At 39.5% G+C, this 26,834-nt stretch overlaps 2 protein-coding genes across 2 annotated transcripts in view; both read left to right on the forward strand.

Moving 5' to 3' along the window:
• Positions 1-19,347, forward strand: part of LOC140279283 (protocadherin Fat 3) — a 70,453-nt gene extending 51,106 nt beyond the window's left edge. The window contains exons 32-52 of the mRNA XM_072374406.1: positions 124-277; positions 401-634; positions 855-1,033; positions 2,778-2,991; positions 3,156-3,370; positions 3,474-3,611; positions 3,772-3,915; positions 3,997-4,194; positions 4,509-4,786; positions 4,900-5,462; positions 5,822-5,953; positions 6,093-6,250; positions 6,338-6,593; positions 6,639-6,869; positions 7,203-7,356; positions 8,739-8,886; positions 11,022-11,426; positions 12,625-12,880; positions 18,157-18,255; positions 19,045-19,104; positions 19,337-19,347. Of these exons, the coding sequence (XP_072230507.1) occupies positions 124-277; positions 401-634; positions 855-1,033; positions 2,778-2,991; positions 3,156-3,370; positions 3,474-3,611; positions 3,772-3,915; positions 3,997-4,194; positions 4,509-4,786; positions 4,900-5,462; positions 5,822-5,953; positions 6,093-6,250; positions 6,338-6,593; positions 6,639-6,869; positions 7,203-7,356; positions 8,739-8,886; positions 11,022-11,426; positions 12,625-12,880; positions 18,157-18,255; positions 19,045-19,104; positions 19,337-19,347 (4,227 nt within the window). The remainder of the gene's footprint in view (positions 1-123; positions 278-400; positions 635-854; positions 1,034-2,777; positions 2,992-3,155; positions 3,371-3,473; positions 3,612-3,771; positions 3,916-3,996; positions 4,195-4,508; positions 4,787-4,899; positions 5,463-5,821; positions 5,954-6,092; positions 6,251-6,337; positions 6,594-6,638; positions 6,870-7,202; positions 7,357-8,738; positions 8,887-11,021; positions 11,427-12,624; positions 12,881-18,156; positions 18,256-19,044; positions 19,105-19,336) is intronic.
• Positions 19,348-19,380: 33 nt separating this feature from the next.
• On the forward strand, positions 19,381-23,670 carry LOC140280376 (uncharacterized). Its single transcript, XM_072375675.1, has 2 exons — positions 19,381-19,412; positions 22,881-23,670. Exons 1-2 carry the CDS (start codon positions 19,382-19,384, stop codon positions 23,621-23,623), a joined length of 774 nt encoding a protein of 257 aa, XP_072231776.1. The 5' UTR covers position 19,381; the 3' UTR covers positions 23,624-23,670.
• The last annotated feature ends 3,164 nt before the right edge of the window (positions 23,671-26,834 follow it).

The raw sequence follows: 26,834 nt of genomic DNA on the forward strand, positions 1-26,834 counted from the left end.
ACCCAACAGTCAAATTTTCTATTCTGATGTGTTGAACATGTGGGCTTTTATTTCTCTGTCAATATGGCTAGTATGGTCTCATTATATGTTTGTATATCTCTGCATTTCTATGTGTCCTGCCAGGCGGTGTATAGCGCTACTTTTTCTGAGGACATTCCAGCTAACAAGGGCATTCTGACAGTGGGTGCAACAGATGCTGACTCAGGCTCTAGTGCAGAGATCCAGTATTCGCTGTTTGGCATTGGGGTGGAAGATTTCTACATGGATGCTAACACCGGTAATTTTAGACAACTCTATTTTCTTTTTTTTTATGATAAAAGCCATATATATATACTCCTAGAAAATAAAGAACTCAATGGAGCATAAGAGTTCTTCTGACATCTTTCCTTTTTGTCTTAAGGTGAGTTGCGAACAGCCACCGTGATGGATAGAGAAATGGCAACTGACTACAAACTCATTGCCCAGGCAACTGATGGAGGAGGGCTATTCTGCAGATCTGACATTTCTCTCAAGTTGTTGGATGTGAATGACAATGCCCCCTCATTTTCCTCCTCTCATTACCTGGTTAGTGTATATGAGAACGCTGTCCCCAAAGCTTTACTCACCCGACTGCAAGCCAGTGACCCAGATGAAGGTAAGCTGGTGGGGTGTTATGCTGGTGCATGTTAGATATGTAAAATCTGAGCCAAGGAAACATAGTGCAGACTGTTTACTTTATTTATATACTAAGTCTCGATTCAAGCACAGTTACCAAACAGATGACTGAGCTGTCTGAGCAAGATCATGAGCTAAAGGTAGAAATATTGTGTGTAACGTATGTATTACAGACAATTTGCACAATCTGTCCCTTCCAGGTTTGAACCGTACAGTGATCTATTCACTGGTGGATTCAGTAAATGGGTTCTTTTCCATCGACCCAGTAACTGGAATAGTGGTTTTGGAAAAATCCCTGGACAGAGAGAGCCGGGATTCCTATCGTCTTCGTGTCCAGGCCACTGACCGACTTGGACAAGAGGGGGCGCTTTCCTCACAGGTTGGTGATACATGCAGTGACGGCATGGCGATTGAAACTGAGTATAAAACTTTCAAGCTGAAAAAAGTTACGGGGTTCTGGGAAAACAAAGTGGCAGAATTTTGTAATGTAACTACTTACTTTAAATTCAAAACTGTAGTAAAGTATAAATCTGAGGTTGCTTGCTTTATTATGCATCTACTATCGAATACTTATACGAAATTGACATGACAATTTTTATTTTTAACTACATTTTGCATGACAACATAGCTTTTACATATAAAAGGCATGGAGCTTCTGAACGATTGTTATTCGATGCTTTAATACATTAGTTTTCACATAGAAGTAGAGCCAAAATTTTGGTTATATGTCAGTGGTTTAGAATTATTGCTAATCGTTGAGGTCTCTTTTCATGTAATGATGCTAAAATCTTCACTGTTTCACCTTTCATTATGAATTAATTTGCTGCTCATCTGAGTTGGTGACGAGGGGTGCTGGGTTTGATTCCCAGCATGTTGGTTGCTGACTGACTACCCTCACGTTGAAATGGCATTTTTTCATCCAAAAATCTACTGAGCCTCTGAAATCTATGAGAGCATTGGATTTGATGTGTTTCATTAATCTTGGCCAGTAGATGCCACTGTTTGTGTAGCTTACTATCAGTTTGTCTGAGCACACATGGCAACCATAAATGGAAGAGAGGCATTTTTTGAAGCTGCACTTCATTTGTTTACATAGAAAAGTGTGATCAAAATTATCATAAACATATGGTAGGAACTTTAGAATTAGAAAAGCTAACTAATGAACATAAGCTATCAAAAATAAATCAGATTTGACAATTAAACCATATCAACGGTGAAGTACACAATGTGCTCATGCGATGAAGCCGTGCAATCTGTATCTCATTTCTCATGCATCGATTTTAAAACGAGCCCATGAATAAAAACATCTTGTTTGCTGAAGGGATGAGATAAAGAGCCAGGTAGATTTTAATTAAGATAGATCATCTTCAAACTGTGCAGTTGCTGAGATGTGAAAGATGAAGAAGGTGGCAGAAGAGAGGGCAAAACTGTCTGAAGACCTCAAACAGTGTTGATTCTCTCATCTAAAATGTGTCACTGTCTGAGTGTCTGGGCTGCATGGTGGTGTGGTGGTTAGCACCGTCGCCTCACAGCAAGAGGGTTCCAGGTTCAACCTTTCTGTGTGGAGTTTGCATGTATATGCCTGGGTTCTCTCCGGGTACTCAGGCGTCTGTCCACAAACATGCATGTTAGGTTGATTGGTGTCTCTAAAATTGTCCCTAGGAGTGAGGGTGAGTGTGTGTGGTCGTTTGTCTCTGTGTGGACCTGTGATGGACTGGTGACCTGTCCAGGGTGTACCCCGCCTCTCACCCATGACCGCTGGGATAGGCTCCAGCCCCCACCCCCCCGTGACCCGACAGTTAGATTAAGCAGTTATAGAAAATGGATGGATGGATGGATGTCTGAGGGTCCTTTCATGCTGCTAAAACATGCCATGACCACATGCTGAAATAAGAAAAAGATTTGCTTTCCCAACTTTGTTGATTCGCTTTAATTGATTTATTTTTCAGTGCACAATTTTTTTTAATTTTCAGTTTTTTTAGTTAGCCTTTTACTTCTTTTTCTCCCATTATTGTTTGTGCACCAGCTGTCAATGATGCTAAAATTGACCTCTCAGCACTGGCAGCTCTGCAGACAAATGAACTGGTAGGCTATACTTTAACTTTCTCCCTTTGCTTTTACAGGTTGATGTGACCATTATGGTGCTCGATGTAAATGACAATGCTCCAGTTTTCCAGAAGAGGGACTATGCTGTTACTGTCCCAGAAGATGTAGCTGTGGGAACAGAGGTGCTACGCTTGTTAGCGACAAGTGCTGACATCGGACCTAATGCTGAGATCATCTACAGCATTCGGTCAGGCAATGAGTTAGGAAAGTTCACTATAGACACGAAACTGGGTAAGCCGTTGCAGTTTAGGATATGTGTTATAATAAAATTAATTAGATTAATTGTTAGCATGAATTACATAGTTTGACTCTTTGACACATTCCAAAAACAAAAAAAAAATAACACAACCCATTTAAATTGATTTTAATATATGCTGCGCTATGTGTATATTAAGGCTCCATTTCAGTGGCTGATGACTTGGACTTTGAGGTGTGTAAGGATTACTACATCACTGTTGAGGCCTGGGACAGCGGAAATCCGCCTCTTAGCACAGCTACTATGGTAATCATTGAACTCATGGATGTCAATGACAACGCTCCAGCCTTTGATCAGGACATCTACAATGTACTGATCGGCGAGGATGCATCCATTGGGCAGACCGTTACAAGGGTAACAGTTGGTTTTAACTTGTTCCCCATCTTTAAATCTTTACTTTAGACTTTTTCAAAAACTTTTGTTTTACACGTGTGTGTGTGTGTGTGTGTGTGTGTAGGTATTAGCAGAAGATCTGGACAGTCAAGTGAATGGGCGGATCACCTACTCCATTCTAAAAGGTGATCGGATAAACCAATTCTGGATCGATCCTGTAACAGGACTGCTTAAAGTCAATAAGAGGCTTGACAGAGAACTAGTAAGGAGGCATTTTTAAGAATACTATCTCATGAAAGAAATCAGTTGAATGATTTTTCTTATCCATAAACCTACCCATCAGGTTCAACCCCCAGTGAAAAATTGTTAACCTTATTACCTGATACATACGGATGTCCCATATTTTCCTTTTTACTGTCTAGATATCCAGATACACTTTGTCGGTACAGGCATTCGACAGTGGTTCTCCTGCCATGTCCTCCACTGTTACAGTTAACATTAACATCTCCGACGTTAATGACAACCCTCCTGTTTTCACTCCTCCCAACTCCACTGCCGTCATTCAGGTAAGTCTGTGAGTGTTTCCACACTGTAATCTTCTGTTTGTTTCTATGTCATTTCAACTCCTTATCGGACTGTACTTTCAGCTCAACCAGGCTGCTGGCACCACCCTGCTGAAGCTGTCAGTTAGCGATAAAGACTCCCCAAGAAACGGCCCTCCCTTTGTCTTTCGCATTATGTCGGGAAATGAGGGAGATTTCTTCACTTTGGACCAAACAGGGACTCTGAAGTCAAATCGTGTGTTTGGCCCTGAGGCCCCTAGAGAATTCACTCTTGAAATCCAGGTATATCGTAACTATCAGCATGGTTAGACACATAGTCTCTCAGTAGGAGTTACAATGCACCTTATTTAAACCTGATGCTCAAAAACCTTGAATAGTTTACCTATTTATAAACTGAGGTATCCTCTTAAATATGGGACTCGGAATACTCAAACATACATGTGTGCTGCATTAAGTCTGAATGATTGATATGAACTTGTTTCTGTCATGCCAGCCATGATATTAGGGATATTGTCTGACTTAAATTTAAAAGAACCAGTCCTTCCTTTGATCATATTAAGTGCATAGCTCACATTAACTTTATTTTCATGTCATAGGCAAGTGACTCTGGTAAGCCAAATCTTACCTCTTCTTCCTGGGTGTTTCTGAGAGTGATTGGGAACAGCCAGTACAAGCCAACCGTCTCCCCCTTGGAAATCTTCATTGTCATAGTAACAGATACCTTCCCGGGCGGTCTGATCAGTCAGATCTATGCAACCGACCGCGACCCCAGTGACGTTCTGTCATTTATCCAGAAGCCTGAGTCTGAGAGCATGTTTAAGATTAACAGACAAGATGGCAGCATTGCAGCTCTGCCAGGCCTGGAACCTGGGAGGTACATGGCACACAAACACATAGTGAATAACATATACAGTGAAAAAACACAATATTGTAAACGAAACAAACAAAATCTGATGCTATCAAACGCATTTTCTTGCCCTCTCTCAGGTACCAGATAAATGCAACAGTGAGTGATGGACGTTTTGCTGTGATAGCTGATGTGTCAGTCCAGGTTGAACAAGTGACCGATGTGATGCTGCGTAGTGCCCTGACCTTACGATTCAGCTCCCTTTCCCCAGAGGAAATACTTGGTCGCTACCTTAACCAGATCAAATTAACTCTAAGGGAACTAGCAGGTTGGAAATGGTCACCAGGGAAACAGGATCCCCTTCACGTGCTCAGTGTGCAGCCAGTGCAGGGGACATCGAATGTCGACTTAGTTCTCGCCATGGAGAGGCCGGAGACATCAGGCAGTGGAAGGATGGGGGGTTTCTACTCCCCGCAGGAGTTGACTGCAAAGCTGGATGAGGCTGCAGCACGGGGTCAGATGCGTGGTGTCTTGACTGGGGCAGCTCTGGTGGGGAATGCTTGTTCTGGGAAGCTGGACTGCGGGGAGCGAGTGTGTGAAAACACACTGGTGATGGAGGGTGGCTCACTTGTTAACTACAGCACGGAAAGAGTCAGCTTAGTTTTGCCAAGATTCAGCCGTACAGAGACCTGCATCTGCCCTGGTGAGCACTGCACTCAGGTTTCTACTTGCAAGCTATGTAAACTCAGCTCACATTATCAGTGTCTTTCATATGTTACAATGACTTGTAGCGGTTAATCGTTTTTATTCAACTGTATACAATCTTGAAGGCTCTAAGTAGTGACGTACTGAATTCTATTTTGCTGACTTTTATGATGTGTTTTATGGTATTTAAAAAATGTATAGTACTGTCATAAAAAAAAAGATGGCATAGAGGCATGCATATATTATGTATACAATGTCTAAGGACGAAACACATTTGTACATATACTGTAGATAGATATTACTCTGGCATTGGTATTATCTTCTGATGTTCATATGTCTTCCTTTTTCCCAAAACAGGAGGAACATGCCCCACCCCTGTGGAGCTTTGTGAAGGTCAGTCCTGTCCAGCAGACATGCAGTGTGTGCGTTCTGGTCCTACAGCGCCATCTGTCTGCCAGTGTCAGCCAGAGAAACTAGATGAGTGTGCGGGTAGGATTTGATTTTGCTCATTATTTTTCGGATCTTTCATTTGCACTTGTTCCAGGTAGACAAGTAGATTGATCAGTTGAAATTAATACTTCAACTTGAAGTTGAAACTTTATCCCATTTGTCTCTGTGTTTTGAGCAGGCCAAACTTCGCTGAGCTTCTCTGGAAACAGTTACATCAAGTACAGAGTGACGGAGAGTGGCCAGAGTGGGGAGATGAGGCTCGGCCTGAGGATCAGAACGCTTCAGAGAAGAGGAGTCATCATGTTCACACGTGTCAATCCCTGTACCATGCTAAAGGTAAATCATACTTTGACTGCATTGTGGTTTCACACACAAGTATTTTATAGCAAAAACTAAAAGGCACAATTTGCTTTCTTTCCACAGATTGAAGGGGGGCGACTCTGGTTCCAGTTGGATTGTGATAACACCCTTGGCATTATGGGTATCTCTGACAGACCAATAAATGATGGCCTTTGGCATTCAGTCGCTTTGGAGCTGACCAAGAACTACAGTCTCCTGTCACTGGACGACAGCTACGTGGAACGTCGCAGAGCAGCCCGGGCCCCTGTTCGCCTTTGGCCCCTGGCTCCAGATTCATCCTTTTTCTTTGGGGCTCAAGTAAGGCCAGTGAATGTGCAAGGTGAGAGGCCCATCCCTGGACTGGGGAGAAATGAAGGAGGGCCAGGACCTGGAGACCGTGGAGTGAGGGGCCCTCCGAGAGCCCAAGATGGCTTCCAAGGCTGCCTGGGCTCACTAATGCTGAACGGTAATGAGCTGCCTCTCCAGAATAAGAGGAGCCTTTATGCTGAAATAGCTGGGCTCAGCGACGTCAAGTTGGGCTGCGTGCTTTATCCAGATCCATGCGTCAGCCAGCCCTGCCTCAACGGAGCCATCTGCAGCAGCCTGCCCTTTGGAGGTCTGTGTATATGCATATGACTATGACTGTTAATGAGCGTTACTCTTGCTGCACTATCGAATTATGTAAATATTTTTTGTCTCATGAAACAGTTCTGTATAGCTTGAAAGTCCATTTTAGCATTTTTATATTTTACGAATAGTTTTTTCGAATTACATATCAGGACAGTTGTGACCATGAACCCTTGTTTATTTTGTCTTGATAGCAAAGTACTTAGTAAGTTCTGGGCAAAAAAAAAAATCTGATTCAGTTGAACTGATTTGATATTTAAGACTAACAATCAACTTTTGTTATAATCATTGTTATTACACAGTTTGAATATCTGCCCAACAGGCTTCATGTGCAGTTGCCGCACTGGATTCACTGGGGGGCGCTGTGAAACTGAACTGACATCCTGCATGCCAAATCCATGCCTGAATGGTGGGGACTGTAAGCCTGTCGGCAGTGCATTCCTCTGTGGCTGCCCTAGAGGGCTTGGGGGACTTATGTAAGATAAAATTGCCTGAAATCACACTCACACACATACATACATATGTGTGCCTTAATATCTGTAAAAACGATGTCAACAACTAGTGTGCCCTTTTTAATCAATGTGTAAATGCTCACAGTTGGAGTAATGTTTTTATTAGTCACATGAACATCTGCAGCTACTCTATCATTCAAGCATATAAAGACCATGCGTAGATCGGAAAATATGCAAACATTCATTAGCTCATATTAGCACTCCACTACCTACTGTGCTGTCTTCCTAGTTACTGTGTGGGGCAAATTGGTGGTTTGAAATAAATTCAGCATAATTCTTGGTTGAAAGACCTATAATCATTATCTAACTGCCTTCTTAATTACAGCACAGTAATTGCCTTTGAAATAACCTCTGTGCTCATGTTGTTGTTCAGTGGAGCCACCGCTAGAGAGCAGTTTTCCCTCAAAAGAGGAGGCGGTTCTGTCTTTTTCATGCTTTTGACAAAGATGCAAAGATACCTTTGGTTAAGTTGAACTGAGTGACACTTAGCTGAATAGAACTAAAAATACTAATTAAGATGCTTCTTTTCAGCCACCAGATTTATAATTTAATGAAAGAAAATGAAAATCTAGTTTCTGCCACAAGCGAACATCCTGTTGAGTCTAATTGGTTTTGAAATTGTTTTGCCTGCAGCTAGATAAATAACAATTCTGAAATAATTAACATGTATATTCAATTAGAGGCAATGCGAATATTTCTTGTGATTAGGTTGAATTATACAGAAATATGACACGATGTAGACATTTCTAAATTTTTTTTTTTCCCATTAGGATACAAATGATTATTTATTGAAAATATGCATGAGGATATCACTGGCTTGCACAGCCAGGCCTTGAAGAGTATACTTTATGTATTTTTATATATTTTTTCACTCAGTGACTCGCTAGACTTTGATCACTTTTATCGTTAAAAGCAAAACTTTGCATGGCTACACAATCAAGGTCTTTTTTCTTTTTTTCACAACTGACCAACTCTGAGAGTGTTTTTAAAATCCCATCAAGGGAAATTTAGTTCAAAAGAGGAAGGCAAATATTTTCCCTTTCCCTCATAGCAGGATACCGTGTTTGATATGACAAGTTAAGTTGAGCACGCATGAGTGTGGAGTAAGTGATATTCTGTTAGAATTAAACTCTTTAGTGAAGATTATGAGTCTATGGTGAGACTTTTCCTTTCATTTGGGCACATCTCTTTGAATCAGAAGCAAATAAATGGGGATAATCCCTTGATTAAAAAAAAAAGGGGGTATATATTTCTTCTTTTCTTTAACTCGTGACATGTTTTTTTTTTCTTCACTTTTACTCTGCTACAAATAATGAAAAATAGTATATTTGTCTCACCCTCTACAGATGTGATGAAGATGTAAATGAGTGTGACCGGGACAGTTGTGGAAACGGAGGAGAGTGCATCAACACATTTGGGTCATACTATTGTAATTGTTCAGACGGATATGAGGGTCAGTTTTGTGATGACCAGACCCCCGATGATGACACACAGGTAACAAGCACTTGAAACTGGATTATCTTAGGACTAATTCCGAGAAAAAAAATACCCATTTGTAATTCAGCTAACGTCTAATTGGACTCTGCATACACATACACAATGATGCTGTTTTTTGAGTGGGCAGCGACCTCCTAGAAGGCTTATTCAGCGGCTCTGTGTCCTCATCCCCACAGTGGGTGAATAGAAGTGTGGTAATGGGTAAATCACAGTTTCCATTTGAAGTTGTCATGCTCGTGACATTTATTATGCACTACAGTTTATACCTTGCAGTGCAATTTTCAGACTCTTTCAAGTTTTCAGCATTCTGTTGAATGAGTGAGACTCATCTGAAAATGGATTCAATTCCGTTTTTTCCCCCCTCATTTATCAACAATTGTCATCAATAACAAAGCCAAAAGTATTTTGTAATCATGGAAAAAAAAAAGCTGTAATATGCCACTTACATAAGCTTATTCTTCACACAGTGTTTTTGTTACAGCATCTTTTGGAGCTTCATGACTTTCTCCCATTTGTCGAGACAGAAATGTTCAAACTCATCCAGATTAGATGGGGAGCCATTCTCGGGTCTCACCAGAGATGCTATCCAGGGTTCAAATCCAGGATCCTGAACTTTTTTCTGAGTTTCCCCAAATCACTTCTGTGTTTTCTTGATGGCATTCGTCGGCTGATTATCTTTGTGAAACTTTGTAAACTTCACCCTCTGCTTTAGATACGGAGCAGTCTGGAAAAAGTCTTAACTTAGGATTTCTCTTTATTTTCTGCATCGAGCTTTCCTTCTAACCCGACTAGTGTCCGAACCACTATCACAGAGAAGCATCACTACAGAGTGATATGTCAACTAGGTTTCCAGTACATGTACTCTTGGAAATTGTGGATGATTTTTTCTCCATTTCATCAGATCAAAGGTCTGGTCTGAGTCATTCAGGGGCCCTTTTTTCAAATTCCAAGTAGGTTGTTGTGTGCTTTTTAAAGGGAGGAATAACCTCTGTTAGGCCAATCATCTCAAAGGATCTCATTGACCAGACAAGCCTGTTTGTTACATGCCGAGTTGAGTCTTTGATTACTCCGGTTGGAAGTCTGTTGGTAGTTCAAAACTTTTTCCATGTTTCCAAGACCACTTTGATTTTTTGGAATCCTAAAATTCTGCAAGTTTGCTCTTTCATTTTTGTGTTCTGTTTGTAATGAATTTGCCAAACTGCTCCAAAAGGATTAGGCTCAAACTAATGAGAATAAAAACCAAGTTTAATCCATTTTAATGCAGCATATAACATTTCTAAGACGTTAAAAGGTCTGAAAACTTTCTGAGTGCTGTGCTTACTGAGAATTCAAACTCAGGTAATGTTGCACATTTGACATAAGGTGCTGTCATTATCCCCCAGTAGCAATGAAGAAACCAGACAAACTGCTTTTACGGCCATCAAACAGTAACATTGTGGGTTCTTGTAATGGTCTCTTTTGTTAAAAATATTAGTGTAGAAAACCTTTACTTTTTTCACTGATGCTTACTCATTAAAAAACCTCAATAATCCTTTCCGTCATACTGCAAGACTATAAATGTTATTTATATATGATATGAATTGAAACTACTATAATTATTTCCTGTAGAGAGTGCTTCAAAAGTTTAGAAATGTAACCGATATCACATTGAACAGCTGTATTTATAGCAAATGTTAGTGAGTTTAAAAAAAAAAAAAAAAAAAAATGTTTTCCTTCAGATGATGCCGTCTCTTTTACATGCAGTGTGTTAGATTACATCTATCACCCTCTGAGGAATATTTATGGATGGATGGCTGGAATAAATCTGTGCATTTCACCTTGCATGCATGTTTATTATTACTTTCACGTGACTCCTTGACTAACTTGAAAGAAACCCCCTCTAAACTTTACAGACATGGGTGGGAAAAACTGGCCTGCTTCTTGACCCCAATCAAGCTTAATCATACCAAGAGGTGCTAAGTTTTCTCAAGAATGTGGATATACAGTATAAGATCTATGCTCATAAGAATCCCCGAACCTGGACTTTCTCTGCTTCTACCTGGGAGTGAGGGTGTTTGTATGCTTACACTTTCAAAAAGGAGATGCTGAGTCCATGTTTTTGTGATTTTTCTTTTCATGTCGCCCAGGCTGAGCCACTGTCTTACGTCGGACCGGGAGAGATAATTGGCATTGGAGTCCTTGCCTTTGTCATCATTTTACTCCTCATACTCTTCATCGCTTTTCGGAAAAAAATCAAATTCAGGAAAGAGTCAGACCCGGGGACTCAGGCTGTGATGGGCATCTCAGCTGTGTCCCCAGAAACCAACTATATGCTGCACAAGACTGGCATGGGGGTAGAGGGGATTGAGTTTAAAGCTGTGCGTGTATCAGGTTCACCAGGGACCACAAGCACTTATGGTGAGACAGGATGCAGCGGAGGGGGCCCTCCCCAGGTCATGGTGCGCCCAAATGCCCACTCCACCCTCCCAGGAGCACCCGGATACCAGGCCATGAGGAGTGGAGATGGTGAGAAGACCAGTTCCACTGAAGGCAGTCAGGTCTGTGTAAAAGTGTGTATGGGTGTGTCTTTATGATTAGAATTTATTTTTGTGACTCCTATATCATGATACGACCATTAGCTTGCTGGAACGGAAGGATTTTCCATAGCTGTTTTTATATAGGTGAAGAGTAATTTGCTGGTGCTGGAAAACACTGAAACCTCTACATGATCCCTAAAGAAGGAAAGCCAAGAAGGCATTGTGCCCTTAAACTGTCTTGCCGTCTCTGAGATGAAAACTGGGTTTAAGATTTAATGTATGAAACTGAAATATTGAAAACCCAAAGTCATATTAGTTTTATAGCATATCAATAATTATGCTGTAACAGAGTTCCTTACAGCCCTAACGACTCATTTATTGATGCGTCACGTTTGTAATTCAATTCAGTATTACATCCTGCACCTATTCTTTAATCAGCCACAAGGGCAAACATAAAGTGCCTAAGAGCAGGTTTCAAAGTTGTGCTACAGCCACTAGCAAAATTATTCAACCCCTATTTCATGAGGAATCCAAGCAAAGAGGGTTTAATGACTTTGCCGGTGCCCTGTAAAAAATTAAGACATCTGATGCTAGCCTGTGGCACCATTAAAGGAGAATGTTATAATGACAGTACAACTCAGAAACACTCTTTTAGCTAGAGAATGTATAATAGTTTTTTTTTATCAGAAGTGTTTCACTTTTTTATTTTAAACCAACAATGTAAGCAGTTTTAAAATTGCTGCAATGCTACAAATCTGACGTAATGTGGCTTTAACTGAAAAAAGTTTGAAATGTATATATCTGATGTTGTATTCGATATCTTTAAACATCTGGGCACCATGTGGGTTTAGCACATATTACACATAAACGTTTGAAAAAGGAAATGTTGCTTGGGGACTAATTTTAGTGTTGAATTTAAGAATTAATTTAAGAGGAGAAGTGCGGATGGGACTGAGTTCAATTAAGCAGTATCTCTGTTCACTAGAATGAAACAATGTATCACCAGGAGCAACAGTGGTGCTTCATACTTTATGTAAAAAACGTTTAAGATAACACTGTGGCACAGATAGAGCTTGTATGTAACACCACCATTGGTATTACAGCATAACTGAAAGTGTTAGCATTGATTTATTATCTCTTTTGGCCTTTAAGTTGAACTCAAAATATAGGCTATATCAAATATATCCTTCAATAATTTTCTGCTATTTTTTTTCCGCAGATGACCAGCTTTCTCTCAGACATGTCTACTGTCAGAGGTGTGGCCAACAGGAGGGGCATTGCAGTGTGCAGCGTGGCACCTAATCTCCCCTCGGCGTCGGCCCGTCACTCAGAGCACAGTCCAGCCCACAAAGTGTCCTGGGAGGGTGAAGAAATAAGGGAGAAAAGGCTGGAGAGGTTTAGAGATGAAAGAGAGGACGAGTGGGGGCAGAGAGCTTTTGAGCTGGAGAGAACCCACAGGGATAACAGTCCACAGGGTAAGACTGACGTGCTTGCACAGATGCACGCTCACAGGAGCACATGGTTTCTAACCGGATTGTGAAAGGCAAAGAGTACACTGGCAATGAACTCATTGTGTTACCACCATACCACTATCTTCACTGAGAGAGCTTATTTCATAACGACATATGCCTTTTGATCACACACATCAAAGAAATTAGCCCATAGGAGGCTTAAAAAGTCATATTTTTATTTTGCTATCATTTTAATTTTAGCTTTGTATTTACTTCCTGGGAGCGATAGATGATCATAAAACTTTCAGTTAGACTGCTCAAATTAGCAGTTATATCATCCTAGAGCTAGAAAACTGTCTTGCATCTTGTTGCAATTTAGTTTGGATGGTCAGTGTAGTCAAGCAGATCTAATGTCTGATGTTCTTGTCCTACTTTTTGCCTTAAAAGTGAAGTCAAAATGAAAATATTTGAGACATTTTTGCACAAGAGCGCAAAGTTTTCTACCTATTTGAAAAAAATAGAAAGAAAAAAAATTATTTTGAGAACAGAGGGCCACAAAGTCAAGGAAAGCTCTGAGACATTATCGGAAAAAGAAATGTGTTTCAGTTTAGCCGCCGACACTGTCAACAGCAAGACTGCAGTTTGGTTCTTTCTCTGTTAGTTAAATAATCATGATGCATTTCATTACCAAGGCAGACGTCAGATATTTCGATTTTATTTGCTCGACCTGTTGTTTGAATAAAACAGCTTCCAGAGGGAACTTCCTGCTAGTTAATTATTGATTTTCCTCCTGTGGGAACAGGAAATTGGTCATTTTATTAGTTTGGTCCCCTGCTGAATGTAAGGAGAAAAAAAAGCATGTAGTCCTCGAGTTCAATCACACTGCAGTCCATTAAATAAGATGTGCTTATCGCCCACGAATATCCATATTAGTGCAGAGATGACTCCAGTCATAATTGACAGTTAACATTAATCCACTGAAAACAGTTGAATAATGAATATAGTAATACGAAGGCACAAGTCAAGATACAAAATACAAACTATAATGGTAGCATCCTATATTGGTTACTTTTTGCCACTACCTGCTCTATCTTAATAAATCTAGATAAATGATATAATTACATATTGTATTATTATAAAATGTTTTGGTATTTGTGCATCCAAATACAGGATGTCTCATGAAATGAACCCTCTTAGCTTAAATGCCACAACTATTACTGTGGCAATTACAGGATGGATTACTGAAAGCAATTTGCAAAGATGTATTAGTTGCTGAAAAGGAGTTGGAGTTAAAACTGTTGAAGCTTAGGATTGGACCCATGTTTGGCTTAGTATTAATGATAAGTGTTTTCACTTTACATGTTATTAACTCGTACGAATGGAAATATTTGAAAAATGATGGAAAAAGTGAAAGGAGACAAACAAGCCAACTCTTGCTAACCGATTGATAACCTTAATACTTAATTTAGCATAATTACATATTTTCCCATAATGTAATGAGAGCCTTTAGATTGTTGAGATTGATGTTAGAATTACGGGATGGATGATTTTAAATGTATATGTTATTTACTTATTTAGGTATTGCAAACACTGAATGGGATTTAGAGAGTTTGGAGTCTTGAAGATGATGTGATCTGACAGACACTGGGTCTGAAACTTCAGGCTTGAGTGAATACATTGGCACATAAAAAGGTTATAAATTAGCACACTAATAGGCAGGAAAAAATATACACTTAGAAAATATACACTTAGAAAAGAGAGGGAGTTTTTTGTTTTGTTTTGTTGTTTTTAACTTGATTATTTGGAGTGTCCCCTCACTTGTATCCTATACCAGAAAAGTGGCTGCACATCTTATTTAGTTTGACTGATGGTGCTGCCTATTTCCAAAGTAGCTTTGGACTGGCCCTATAAACACCGAACCATGACCACGTAGTTTGGGTTTGGAAAGCTAAATTTGATGTCCACACTGTCCACATTTGATCTGCTCCACATTGAAACTGATGTGGATTATGATTTTGATGATGTATGCGTGTATACATATGTATCCATTTATGTATATTATGTAACCGTGTGTAAACAGGTAAAAGAAAGAACACCCTTTTTCAATTCTAAGGTTTTACATATCATTGAAACATTGAAATGAGGTACATTTAACCTCATATGAACAGCAACACATGATATATTACAGCGTGTCATTGTTGATTAAAAAAGAAGCCTGATACACACCATTATTTAATGGCATATATAACAAACTTTAGCAACAATAACTAAAGTGATAGTTTTCTGTATGACATCAGTCTCTCACATTTTAATGCCGGGAAATGTTTATCCACTCTTCTTTTCAACGTTGCTTCAATTGATCGAGATTGGCAAGCGTTGATTTATACTCTCTTAATGTTCCACCACGATATATAAATGAGTTGAGGTTTGAACTTTGCCAAAGCAGAAGCAATTACTTGATTCTTCCTCTCATCAGTTCTATCATAGACCTCTTACAGGTGGCTTTATATTTGTCTCTAAAATACTTTGGTGTAGTAGAGGAACAGATCAATAAGCCCAAATCATCATCCCTCCAGACAAAACAGTTCCACTTTGGTTTAACCTGTCCAAAGGACAGTGTTCCAGGGGTCTTCTGCAGCAAATAATCCATACTTATTAAGTCTTTTTCTAATTGTATTGTCATTGACTTTAACATTTAACATAGGAATTGAGGCCTGAAGAGTCTGAAATGTAGCTCTTGAGTTTTTTGTAGTTTTTCTGAGCTTTACACGGTCTGACCTTTTGAAGAACTTGCTGGGACGTCCACTGCTGTGTCCACAATTGACAACCGTCTTGAATGTTTTTCACTTGAATGATTTTCTCACTGTAGAATGATGGACTCCTAATAGTTGATGCACGGCAACAATTGTTTCTCCAAGATCACGGTGCTGATGTCTTTCCATCTTGACATGACATTATGTGCAACAAAATGCTGCAGACCAACAAACTGCCAAAACTTCTGCTTTTATAGAGGTGGTCACACTACTGGCCATCAATTAATTAATTGCATTTGATTAGCAGCACTTGGTTTTGCATACACTGCATCTGAATTTTGCTAAGTTTTTGCTTGACAAGTAATGACATGGTGTAATATGTCAAGTGCTATTGTTCATCTGAAGTTGTATTTTTTTTAAACTATCCGTTTTATGTAAAACCTTACAACTGAAGTAGAGAAGAGAATAATGTTTTGAGTTAAGACAGCGTCTTCCATTCAGAAATGAGATGCAACACCTGCAACATCTGCATGGTTGCAGACATTAATTTTTTTCTGTCTAAACAGTATTTCTGAAAATGACAGAATAGTGCCAACTGTATTTTACCACTATTATTTTACCACTTTGTATGCCTTGTTTAGAAACAAGGATTTTCTTGCCTTTCTTGAATGAATATCAAATTAATAACACATTTTAAACATTCAAATTATAATTACCTGTGGATAGTTTGGCACACCTGAAGCAAATTAGATTTGAAATGTTTAAGACAGAAGGTGAAAATGGGTGCTATAGCACTATACACTATGAAAAAAGAATGCGCTTTTGGGACATTAAAGCATGTAAAACGATTCTAATAGACCTACTAAACAAAGCTGTTGGCTTGTAAATTAATATGAATTATTTAAGAAACAGAAATAAAACAATCTTTTCCACATTTGGGACATTAAAGCAGGCAAAACTATTCTAATATACCTACTAAACAAAGCTGTTAGCTTGTAAATGAATATAGATTCTTTAAGTAACAGAAATAAAACAATCTTTTCCACTTTTGGGACATTGAAGCAGGCAAAACTATTCTAATATACCTACTAAACAAAGCTGTTAGCTTGTAAATGCATATGGATTCTCTAAATGGCTGAAATAAAACAATCTTTTCCACTTACCCTTTTATTCTGTTTTTCAAAATAATTCTATTTATAATTCTATAATTCTATTATCTGTTTTTCTGAAATAATAATTCCATGCAGTTTTATTTTGCAGATTAATTTGTTTTTATAAGCCTTTATTTCCACTCTGTCAGTCTTTTTTTTTTATCTCTTTTATCTCTTATCTCACAATTTGACCAAAAATGCTAAACCAGGCATTGTGTGGCTGCTAGACTTGAGCACCTGGGAGAGCAGTGTATCTGTCTCTTTCTTGATTCAACATACAGCAACACGCCACATCATTCTGATAACCAAATAAACCAAATACCTGCTATGCCCATCTGACACTTGTTTGACATACAATCAGTCAGAGGCAACTGGGTGATTTGAAAGGATACAACCCTCCAAATAACAATAGAGAAAAACCATGTCACGGATCAAACCGATTGTGAGCATCCATTTTTCTTTTTAAATGGCGTCTTTAGTAACTCGCGGGTTAAAGGGACCAGAAGAAAGCTGTCAGAATCGTCCAAATTTAAGTTTATTTAAGTTAATTTAAGTTCACTCTTTTGACCATCAAAATGTCAGATTTTTAACATGAAGTAACGGCATGGCTACATAAATGTGGGCTTCACCCACTATGATGCACCCATCTATGGAAGATAGCATTACATGACAATCCACAGCTGGACCTTCAGAGCTTGTTTTGGGATTTCTTGAAACTCCAAAGCAGTAAGACAGCGATTGACAAAGGATCAAATTTCCACATTTTACTGCTACGTAAATTGTCTGCAGGTGTGAACAAGAAATTGTATTTTAATTTAGCCTCTCTTCTTACAATATACAGTCGGCTAGATGGAAAAGTGGAGTGTGGATACCCGAACATCAGCTTTTGTGAAATAGTAATTTTCTCTTCCTAACGTCAGCGCAGCTCTTTTTTCTCCCACTGCATTGCTCTTTATTTCTCTGAAGTAATCAGCCTCTGGGAGAACAGTGAGCTATAAATGAAAACTTCATTGGGTTCTAAGTGAGCCTGAGATCAAATTCAAGTTTCAACTCTGCATATAAGATCTGTTGTCAAAGTCCCGCTTTTAAGATCTACAAACTTCACGTTTTCACTGATTTGTCCCCGAAACATTTTAACTGGATATCTGTTTAGTTTTTTTTCAGTTGCAGGTTGTAGCACTAAAACTTTGTTTGTGTCAGTAGTTTAAATCTGAAAGACATGTCTGATAGGTTCTGTGGTGACTCCTAACTGTTTGCATTGTTTTTTGTCCCATTTTGTTAACCCCCGTGTGGCTTTAAGGTAGTCTATCATTTTAAGATTTGACAATTGCTAGTCTTACTTCATTTGAGTTGAACATGTTGAGATAAATATGTCTCATTTGTGGTTGTACACTAGACGTGTCAGAGCTGGCGGATGAAGTGGTACATCTATCAGACTCCACCTCTGAGGAGCACTCCCTCAGTTCTTACACCTCGGAGTCCTTCGATGACAACGGTAGGACTTTATCTCTGAAACAAGTCATAACACTTTGCACTCCTCAATATTTAGCCACTGTCAGTATATAAAGTAATTTTCGAAGGAGTGAGGTAACGCTTCCTCTGCCATGTTAGCCGAAAGAGACCTTTCAGCTGGAAGGAAATACAACACTTGTATTTCCATTGAAAGGTCAGAAGGGCTAAGGTCTCTGGAGATTTTCGGAATATATCCACCTATATATCTCCATCTATTATAGAACAATAAAATAGTTATTTCAGTCATTACAGGACTGAGAAGAGCCTCATCATTCACATATGTGACTCCATACATCAATGGCACACGGCCTCAGACACAGGGAAAAAGACTTTTCTGGAACTTTCTAGTGTGCCTTTTTCCCAGACAACTCAATATCATCTTCTTTTTTTTTTTTGGCCAAGCTTAAGAGAATAGAAGTCAAGCGTTGTCATGATCGTGTGTGTGTGCATGTGTGTGCTGTTTTCTTCTTCAGACTGGCACTCCATGTCGATGCTTCCTTTCCTATCTAATTAGTGTAGCTGCATAGAAATAAGCCCCAATGCCTTTCCCTGTCCCTTGTAGGGCAAGCACACACACACACACACACACACACACACACACACACACACACACGCATCTCACGTGTAAAAATGTGTTTGCGGGACTAGCATGTCTCCACTTTGTTCTCAACACGTGTATCCACATTCATGAACATGTTCTTTATATTACTACAGTCGCAGGTAACACATGGAATCTAATCATTGTTTCTGTCTTTTTGTGTGTTCTACCTAGCCTCCATAGTGACAGTTATACGTCTCGTCAACGATGCTGTTGATGATATTGAAAGTGAAGGTATGAAAAAACGTCTTCTGTCAACTCCTCTTCCCTTTTTCTGCCTTTCTTCTGATGCCAAACTGTTCAGTGGCGGAGTGTTCTGAACGCAGCCCAGCCTCTGCTGTTCACACCCTATTCTTATTAAGAATAAAACATCCTGCTTCGATTTAGAATATTCTTGTCAGTTTTTGACACTGACTCTCTTTCTGTTTAAATTTTTCCCCTTTGGTTTCTGTGTTGTTTGTCTCAGTCTTTCCCTGACTTTTGCTTTCTCTCTTCCTTTGAAGTGTCAAACATGGACAAAGAACAGCGGTGGAGCAGCCGTGGTGAGTGAGACGCAAAGCAGCTGAAAAACATGATTTAAAAAAAATATCTCTACCACTTTATTTCCCGAGTTGTGATCGTAAACCCAACACTTTGTATTAGTTTTAAAACTGCACTATATTTCTTGTACACAGTGCATATTAATAGTTCTCTTCATGCCATTTATTTTTATTACTATTCTTTTCCCCTTTTTGCTATCCAAACTGTGTTTAAAAACGTACTTGCAACATATTTGCAGTGGAAAACAGTTTGTTTTGTTCCCAGTAAAATCAAAACACGAGGTCAAGAATATTCTAGAGCATATTCTGGTTCATAATTAATTATCACTGCAAGCAAAGCAAAGCTTTCACCCCAGCCTTGTAGATGGTCTCAGAGGATTTTAAGGGCACTTTGAGCCAAGGCTCACATCTGCACAGAACAACAGAGGGAAAGGCAGCTTCAAACACTTTCTCTTTCACACTAAATAGGGCATCAGCTAGAGTCTGACCGCTGATTTTCAAACAAATTTGTCCAACAAAATCCATAGTTTGACTGACATACATGAACCGGTTTTCTTATAAGATGATATGATCCTGCCCATTGATTGTGCTGCAGTCCTACAATCGATATTAACTGGCACATAGTTATCAATTCTGTTTGTTCTCAGTTGCCTGAAATTTACTGGCTCTATGAAGCACTCATTCACCCACCCAGGGCAAGGCTGTGTTTATGCCTCTGAAACTGCCAGCCTGCTGAAGCACAGAAACAATAATAAACTGAACTATATTGCCCTTTTTAAAACACTCAAGAACACGTAGGATTAATCTACACATCCAAAACCATACCTACGATCACACATAATTAAATATATGTGCACGATTCCTTCACAAAACCTCAAGCTTTTGACCAAAGCACAATGAAAAAAACTGAATGGGGAAAAAAGGTTCAAAAATAGCAATAATTTTTTTGGAGCTGCAGTTTGAAAATGGAGCAAGGGACAAACAACTTTTTGATGAGAGGATCATAGAGACTGACTATTACAATACGGCCTTAATGATTCTGCTATATTTGCAGGAGGAAAGAATTTGGGAGATTTCGGGCAGACAGTTTTTTTTTTGTCAGCCGAGGCATTTTAGATCAATTGAAGACAGACAAGAGGGAACTCTGTAATGCAGCAGTCTTAATGAGAAATGATCATTTAGACTGTATACGGTACAGATAGCAACTGAAAGAAACAAGACTGGCTAAGATTAGCAATGTAAGGTTAAAAGAAGGCTGTCTTAAATTGAAAGTCAGTCGATTACATCAGTTTCGCCAGGAATAAGATCTTTATTTAGAATAAAGATCATGGCTGAAACTGTTTCCAGCACTTCATAGTTTTGTTTACTGAACTAGCTAATGTTCATTCTAAAGACAAATGACAGGACAAGAATTGCGATATCATACGTTGAACAGACCAAATGTCTGCTATTCGAAAAATGGAACCTGTATGCATTTTATATATCATTAATTGTGACTGCAAGAGAGTCCAGTTTCCAGTTTGTGTAGTTACAGTGTGCTTGTGTACATGAGGAGTCATGTGAAATAGAGTTTTCATGTTTTCATAATGATAAAAAGAAAAAAACATTAAAAATCTGTTTCTTACTAGGTCTTGAAATTTGGTACATCAATTTTAAATGAACAACACGTGACAAAACCTAGCAGAAAGAGCAGCCTCGAACACTTTTTCTTTCACACTAAGTAGGGCATCAGCTACAGTCTGACCGCTGATTTTCCTCCCTAACTAAATGCATGGTTTGGCTGACAGTGATGAACCGGTTTCACACCTATCTTATAAGATCAGTATGTCTCTGTCCATTGATTGCGCTGCAGTCCTACAGTCAATATTAACTGGCACCAAGGTACCACATAGCATCCTTAGTTTTTTATTAAATAAAGACACATTGTAATACGCCATATTTTATTATTCAACGCATGTTGTATTTACCTGTTGATTTTTTTTAAACAATGTCCAGATACTTAAAAACCTTAGAGTTAAAAGAAAATCAGTTTTCTTCTTTTCACACGGCTGTACCCGCATATTGTGTTTCTATCTGTTCACATGTATCAATGATGTGGTAAATGGCTCTCTGCCAGACTCCCTCTCCCATCATCAATTGTGTTTTTTCCGCCGTCATAATTGCTTTTCTACATTCAGTCGATGCTTCGGGAAATTCATCATCAAAGTCTTCCTGTCCCATAAGATGTTTGTTTTGTTTTCCACTTCACTGACAGCAAGTCACCACCTGCAGAGCAAGGATGAGATTTGTGTGGAGTTCATCAAAGAGTACATTGTGGATTGTAAGAACACCCCCCCCCCCCCTCTCTTTACCTTTATTTGAAATTATTTCAACCAGAAAGGCAGATATTTCAGCAGCATGGTATGCCGGTGACAACTCCCAAATTTTTTGCTGTGGTGTGTTTACAGTCTAAAAAATGCCCTGCATTGCACCCCAGGAGCTGGCACTCTCCCGCACTCTAATGAAGTGAACTCTTCATCCCACAGAGACACTGACCCCTCTGGCTCCTCACACTTCATCAATATGATATTTTTTTCACTCACAGCTCATTAACCTAACCATGAATTATGCAACCTGCATGCTGTAGTTTGTAGGATGTTTAGGATTAGTAGGGAGTTCTATGTTAGTCCTTTATAAGCATGAGCTAAATTGTAAAAGTTTTCTTGAGTGGTTTTTATTTGCATGATAATAAATGCTAAGAAATGGAGCAATAACACAATAGAAATACACAGGATAAGAAGGCCCATTGTGACACAGTAAGAAATAAAGCCATTCCTAAATCCCCTGCTACATCAGGCACACAGAATTGCAAACAAACAGCACACACAGAGCTATCAAGCAATACTTTTCTTGTAAAAATAGATTTTAAAGATACAATATTTATTAACGTAATAGAATACTTGTTTAGTGGGAGGCAGTAAACTGTAGATCCCCTTGTGTTTGTGGTTTTACTCCTTAAGAAAAATGCTTTGTCCTCACAGGGGATGGTGTCTGCAGTGATGTGAGTGAGTGTGAAAATAATCAGATCAGTCCTCCGCTCACTCTTGTTCAACACTAGATCCACAGCAGTCACATTACCCTACCTACCGTAGATAAGATTGCAACAATGTTTTAGGAGTCGTGTTGATTTATTGATGAGGAACCTTTCACCACATTATCCTATTAGGTACATAATCTCATTCCTCACACTGTCCAATGAAGTGAGGCAGTGTGTTACCCAACACACACACACACACACACACACACACACACACACACACACAAACATTCCAGTACGAATGCCCTGATTCCAGTTATTATGCTCTGTAAGTTTCTATGGAGCAGAACCTTGAGCTCGTCATGTAGCATGTTACTTGCAAAAGAATAATACTTTTTGATAACAAAGCTCTTTCAAAGTGTTTACAGGATTTTTATTCTATCTTTACTTTTCAGCATACAGGTGGGAGACTTCCTGTCACACTTCGAGCTGGCTGTCGCCATCACGTTTGCATCCACCAGAGGTAGGATCCCATTACGACCTCAGTGATGTCCAGCAGAACATTAGACGTGGAGGTAGCACCCGCTCTCTCCAGCTGGACTACAGAATGATGGGCTACAGTGGCGACAGAGACCATGAATGGGGGCAGGAGAACAGGAGGAGGACCTACCAGTGGGAGAGAAATAATTCTGGTGAGTGGGAGAGAAAACACTCTCTGTACAGAGAGGAGAAGAGAAGACATGAAGGGGAAGGAAAGAACACAGGCATGAGGAGCAGGGATGTGGGGGCACACCAGGACCATAGAGACCATGACAGCAGTGAAGATAGCTCCTCTCCTGTTTATGAGGAATACAGAGAACCCAGCCGTGATCTGGAACAAGGTGAGGACATAGAGTGTCTTTATGACACTCTTCCTCCAACTCGGCGTGCCTACGAAGGATATCCGTCAAACCCCCCAGGCCTCAACCTGCACCCGGCTCAGCTGATGCCTCCTCTGAGGGCCTGGGACTTACAGGCAGAGGAGTGGAGGGAATCACATGAGGATCACGGAGGACTCGGCTCTAGTAGTCTTGCAGGTTCTGGGGACGAGCTAGAAAGACTACTAAATCTGGTGTCACTCAGAGCCAGGAGAGCCACACGGATAAACAGAGCCTCTACCGGATCTGAACCCACAGCAGCCTGGGATGGGCTTAAATGAGCACAGAAAACTATTTAAAAAATGATAAATGAATATTCCTTTATATAATGCAGAAAGACAATGATTCTCTATGTTGGTTATATTTTAGTATTACCACCTAAAAAATAAATGAACAAGAAAATTACCTTGTATATCCTAGTCATTCAACATTATTATCCTGATGTAAACAAGCACTCATCCACCACCAGTCTCCTGGGTCACTTATAAGCTGGAGGAATAAAGGGAAATGTATGTGTTCTCTAGACACCTTCACCTGTGCTGCATTTGATAGAGCTGCGATTGGTTGTGAGTCAATGTTTTTAACATTTATTATTTAGGCAAAGTGTTTTAAGCCTGTCTGTCTCCCTTTTGGATAATATGAATATACAATGATGTGAAAAAGAAAGTACACAGCCTTTCAATTCGAAGTCTTTGCACATCAGGACATAATTGAACATGATCTGGTCTTTACTAGGCAGTAATATTGGGTAAATACAACCACATATTACACAGTCAGATCATTTATTTAACAAAACCTAAGCCAAAATGCAGAAGCAATGTGTGAAAACTCCAACCCATTATTCAAAAGCTTGTGGAACCACTATTTGCAGCAATAATTTGAAATAATCGTTTTCTATATGACATTGTCAGTCTGTAGTATTTGTGAAGGAATTTGAGGCCGCTTGTATTTACAACATTATGACAGTTCATTAGTGTTTGCAGGCATTTGTTTATCTGCAACTCTCTTAAGGTCCCCTCCACAGCATTTCAACCAGGTTGAGGTCTGGACTTTGACTGGACCATTGCAACACCTTGAGTCTTTTCTTTTTCAGACATTTTCTTGTGGATCTGCAGCTGTGCTTGAGATATTTGTGCTATTGCAAGATCCAAGCCAAGCTCTAGCTGTTTGACAATTGGCCTCATATTTGACTTTAAAATACTTAGAAATTCAGAGGAGTTAATGGTCGACTTAATTCCTGCACGGTGTCCAAGTCCCATGGCTGCAAAACAAGCCCAAATCATCACCCTTTCGCCACTGTGTTTGACAGTTGGTATGAGATGTTTGTGCTGATATATGTTTGCTTTTCTCCAGACATGGTGCTGTGCAACATAACCAGACATCTCCTCTTTGGTCTCATCTCTCCAATGAACTTTGTTCTAGATGTCTTGTGGTTTGTGTAGATACAGCCTGGGCTGCCATGTTCTTCATAGAGAGGAGAGGCTTTCTCCTGGCAACCCTTCCAAACAAGTGTACGTCATGAGCTTTTATATTTAGAATGCAAAGTGAGGCCGGTTATGTCTGAGATGTAGCTCTTGGGGTTTTTCCAAGTTTTTTATGCAAATTGTAGCATAATGGCTACTCTGAGATCATTGCTGATGTATTTCCATCTTGGCACTGCATTAATACAGACCTGAATGCTTCAGGCCTGCAAACAGTTTAAACTTTTTGCTTTTATATACATGCTCACACTTGCGGATGATCAGTTAATGAAGTGCATTGGAGTAGAATCATCGACAGCTACTTAACCTCCTAACTACTTTGAAGTACTAAGGGTATACTTTTGCACACCACTTCTGCATTTTGACTTGTTTTACTTTCTTTTTTTTCTTTTTTTGGGGAAGCACCATGCAATGTGTCACGTGGTTTTTGTATCTGAGGTGATATTGACTTAATTCTAAGCCCTGGTAACAACCTGATTATTTATTATCATGTTCTGATGCATTTGAGAAAATGGAAGGAGGTAATTTTTTTCATGTAATTTGTGTATGTTGTTGTGTATTACATACATTATTCCATTATTCAAACACACACAATCTCTTTTGTGAATCCAGCCATGTTTTACTAATGCACTTATTATTTTCACTGACACATACTCAGGGTTATTTTCAAAAGAGCTATACTCCCACATCCTTGACACAGCCTGAAAGATTTTTTTTAAGATTGCCAGAAGATGATACCAGGGGATCTTTACTTAATCATCCACTTGTTCTATGAATATTTATTCAATAACAGTTTGTCTGTGTGAGCCTCCTCATGAACACACACATCATGGATATCTGGCTTGTGGAACTGATTAAATGCAGCACTTATGGGTATGCTACATATTAATTTTACGAAACAATAGTTTTGGCTTCTTGTCTTAGCGCTTAATACCAGCTGTGTAGTAATGAATGGCGGTGTGTGAAAATATAGACAATCATTTATCAACACAACTTCTAATACTTTTACTCTGAATGTACATGATGTATTTTGTATATATCCCTGAAGCTGTACTTTTAGATAGAAGTAAGCCCACTGTATACCTGGTGTTAACACAAGAAATGAATTCCAAGACATTATGTGCTGAAAGACTCAGAGAATAGTGTGGAAATGCAACCGTGAAATACAGAATCACTCATCCAGGATGTGCACATGCTTGGCGCACTGATAACACAGTGTAAATTCTGCTGTGCTCTCAGTTCACACACGACAAAGGGAATGCGAATGGAAATGAAGTCCATGTTAAACAATGGTGAAATTTGGATTGGGAGTTTTTCAGGATAAACATATTCAAAGAGGCAGTCAAGGTTAGCTGTAGATGGGGAATAAGCCTGACTAAATATCTGCTTTCGGAGTTATAGTAAAGATAACAGCCTCACAAACCATCATTTATTTCACATTTCTTATACACAGTACATTTGCTGGTGAACATGCCTGTGATAAATACTCTCCTGGCGTTGGGGTCTAGGAAAACATTGACATCTTACTTAGGGATGCAAATAGCTAGGAATATGCAGAGCAGACTCTTTTGGTTTCCTAAAGGATAGAGTGTCATGTATAAATGTAAATCATCTACATCTGACAGCATGTCATGAAATTCAAGGGCAAACTATTTTGCTGAATTGATTTGTTGTTGAAAGAAAGCAGAGAATTTAATACTGAAAGCTACTTACCTTGGAAGTACTCGAACATCCAACACTAATAGCCACATGTCCAATGGAAGGCCGTAACATGGTCATTATCGGGCTTAGTGTCAGCTAATGCATCCATGCCTCTCAGTATGATGCTCATCCATCCATTCATCCTCCTTGCTCATTCTTATTCAGGTCCACTCCGTTACTGGGTCCCTGAAGCGTGTCCCAGCCTGCGCGAGGTAACAGACAGGGAAACATCCCGGGCAGGTCAAACTAACACATGCACAAACACATTCACACCTGTGGGCACTTTACAGTTTCCAGTTCACCTGGCCTG

This window comes from Leuresthes tenuis, unplaced genomic scaffold (genome assembly GCF_036924035.1).
Source record: "Leuresthes tenuis unplaced genomic scaffold, fLeuTen1.0.hap1 SCAF_21, whole genome shotgun sequence".
NCBI lineage: Eukaryota > Metazoa > Chordata > Actinopteri > Atheriniformes > Atherinopsidae > Leuresthes > Leuresthes tenuis.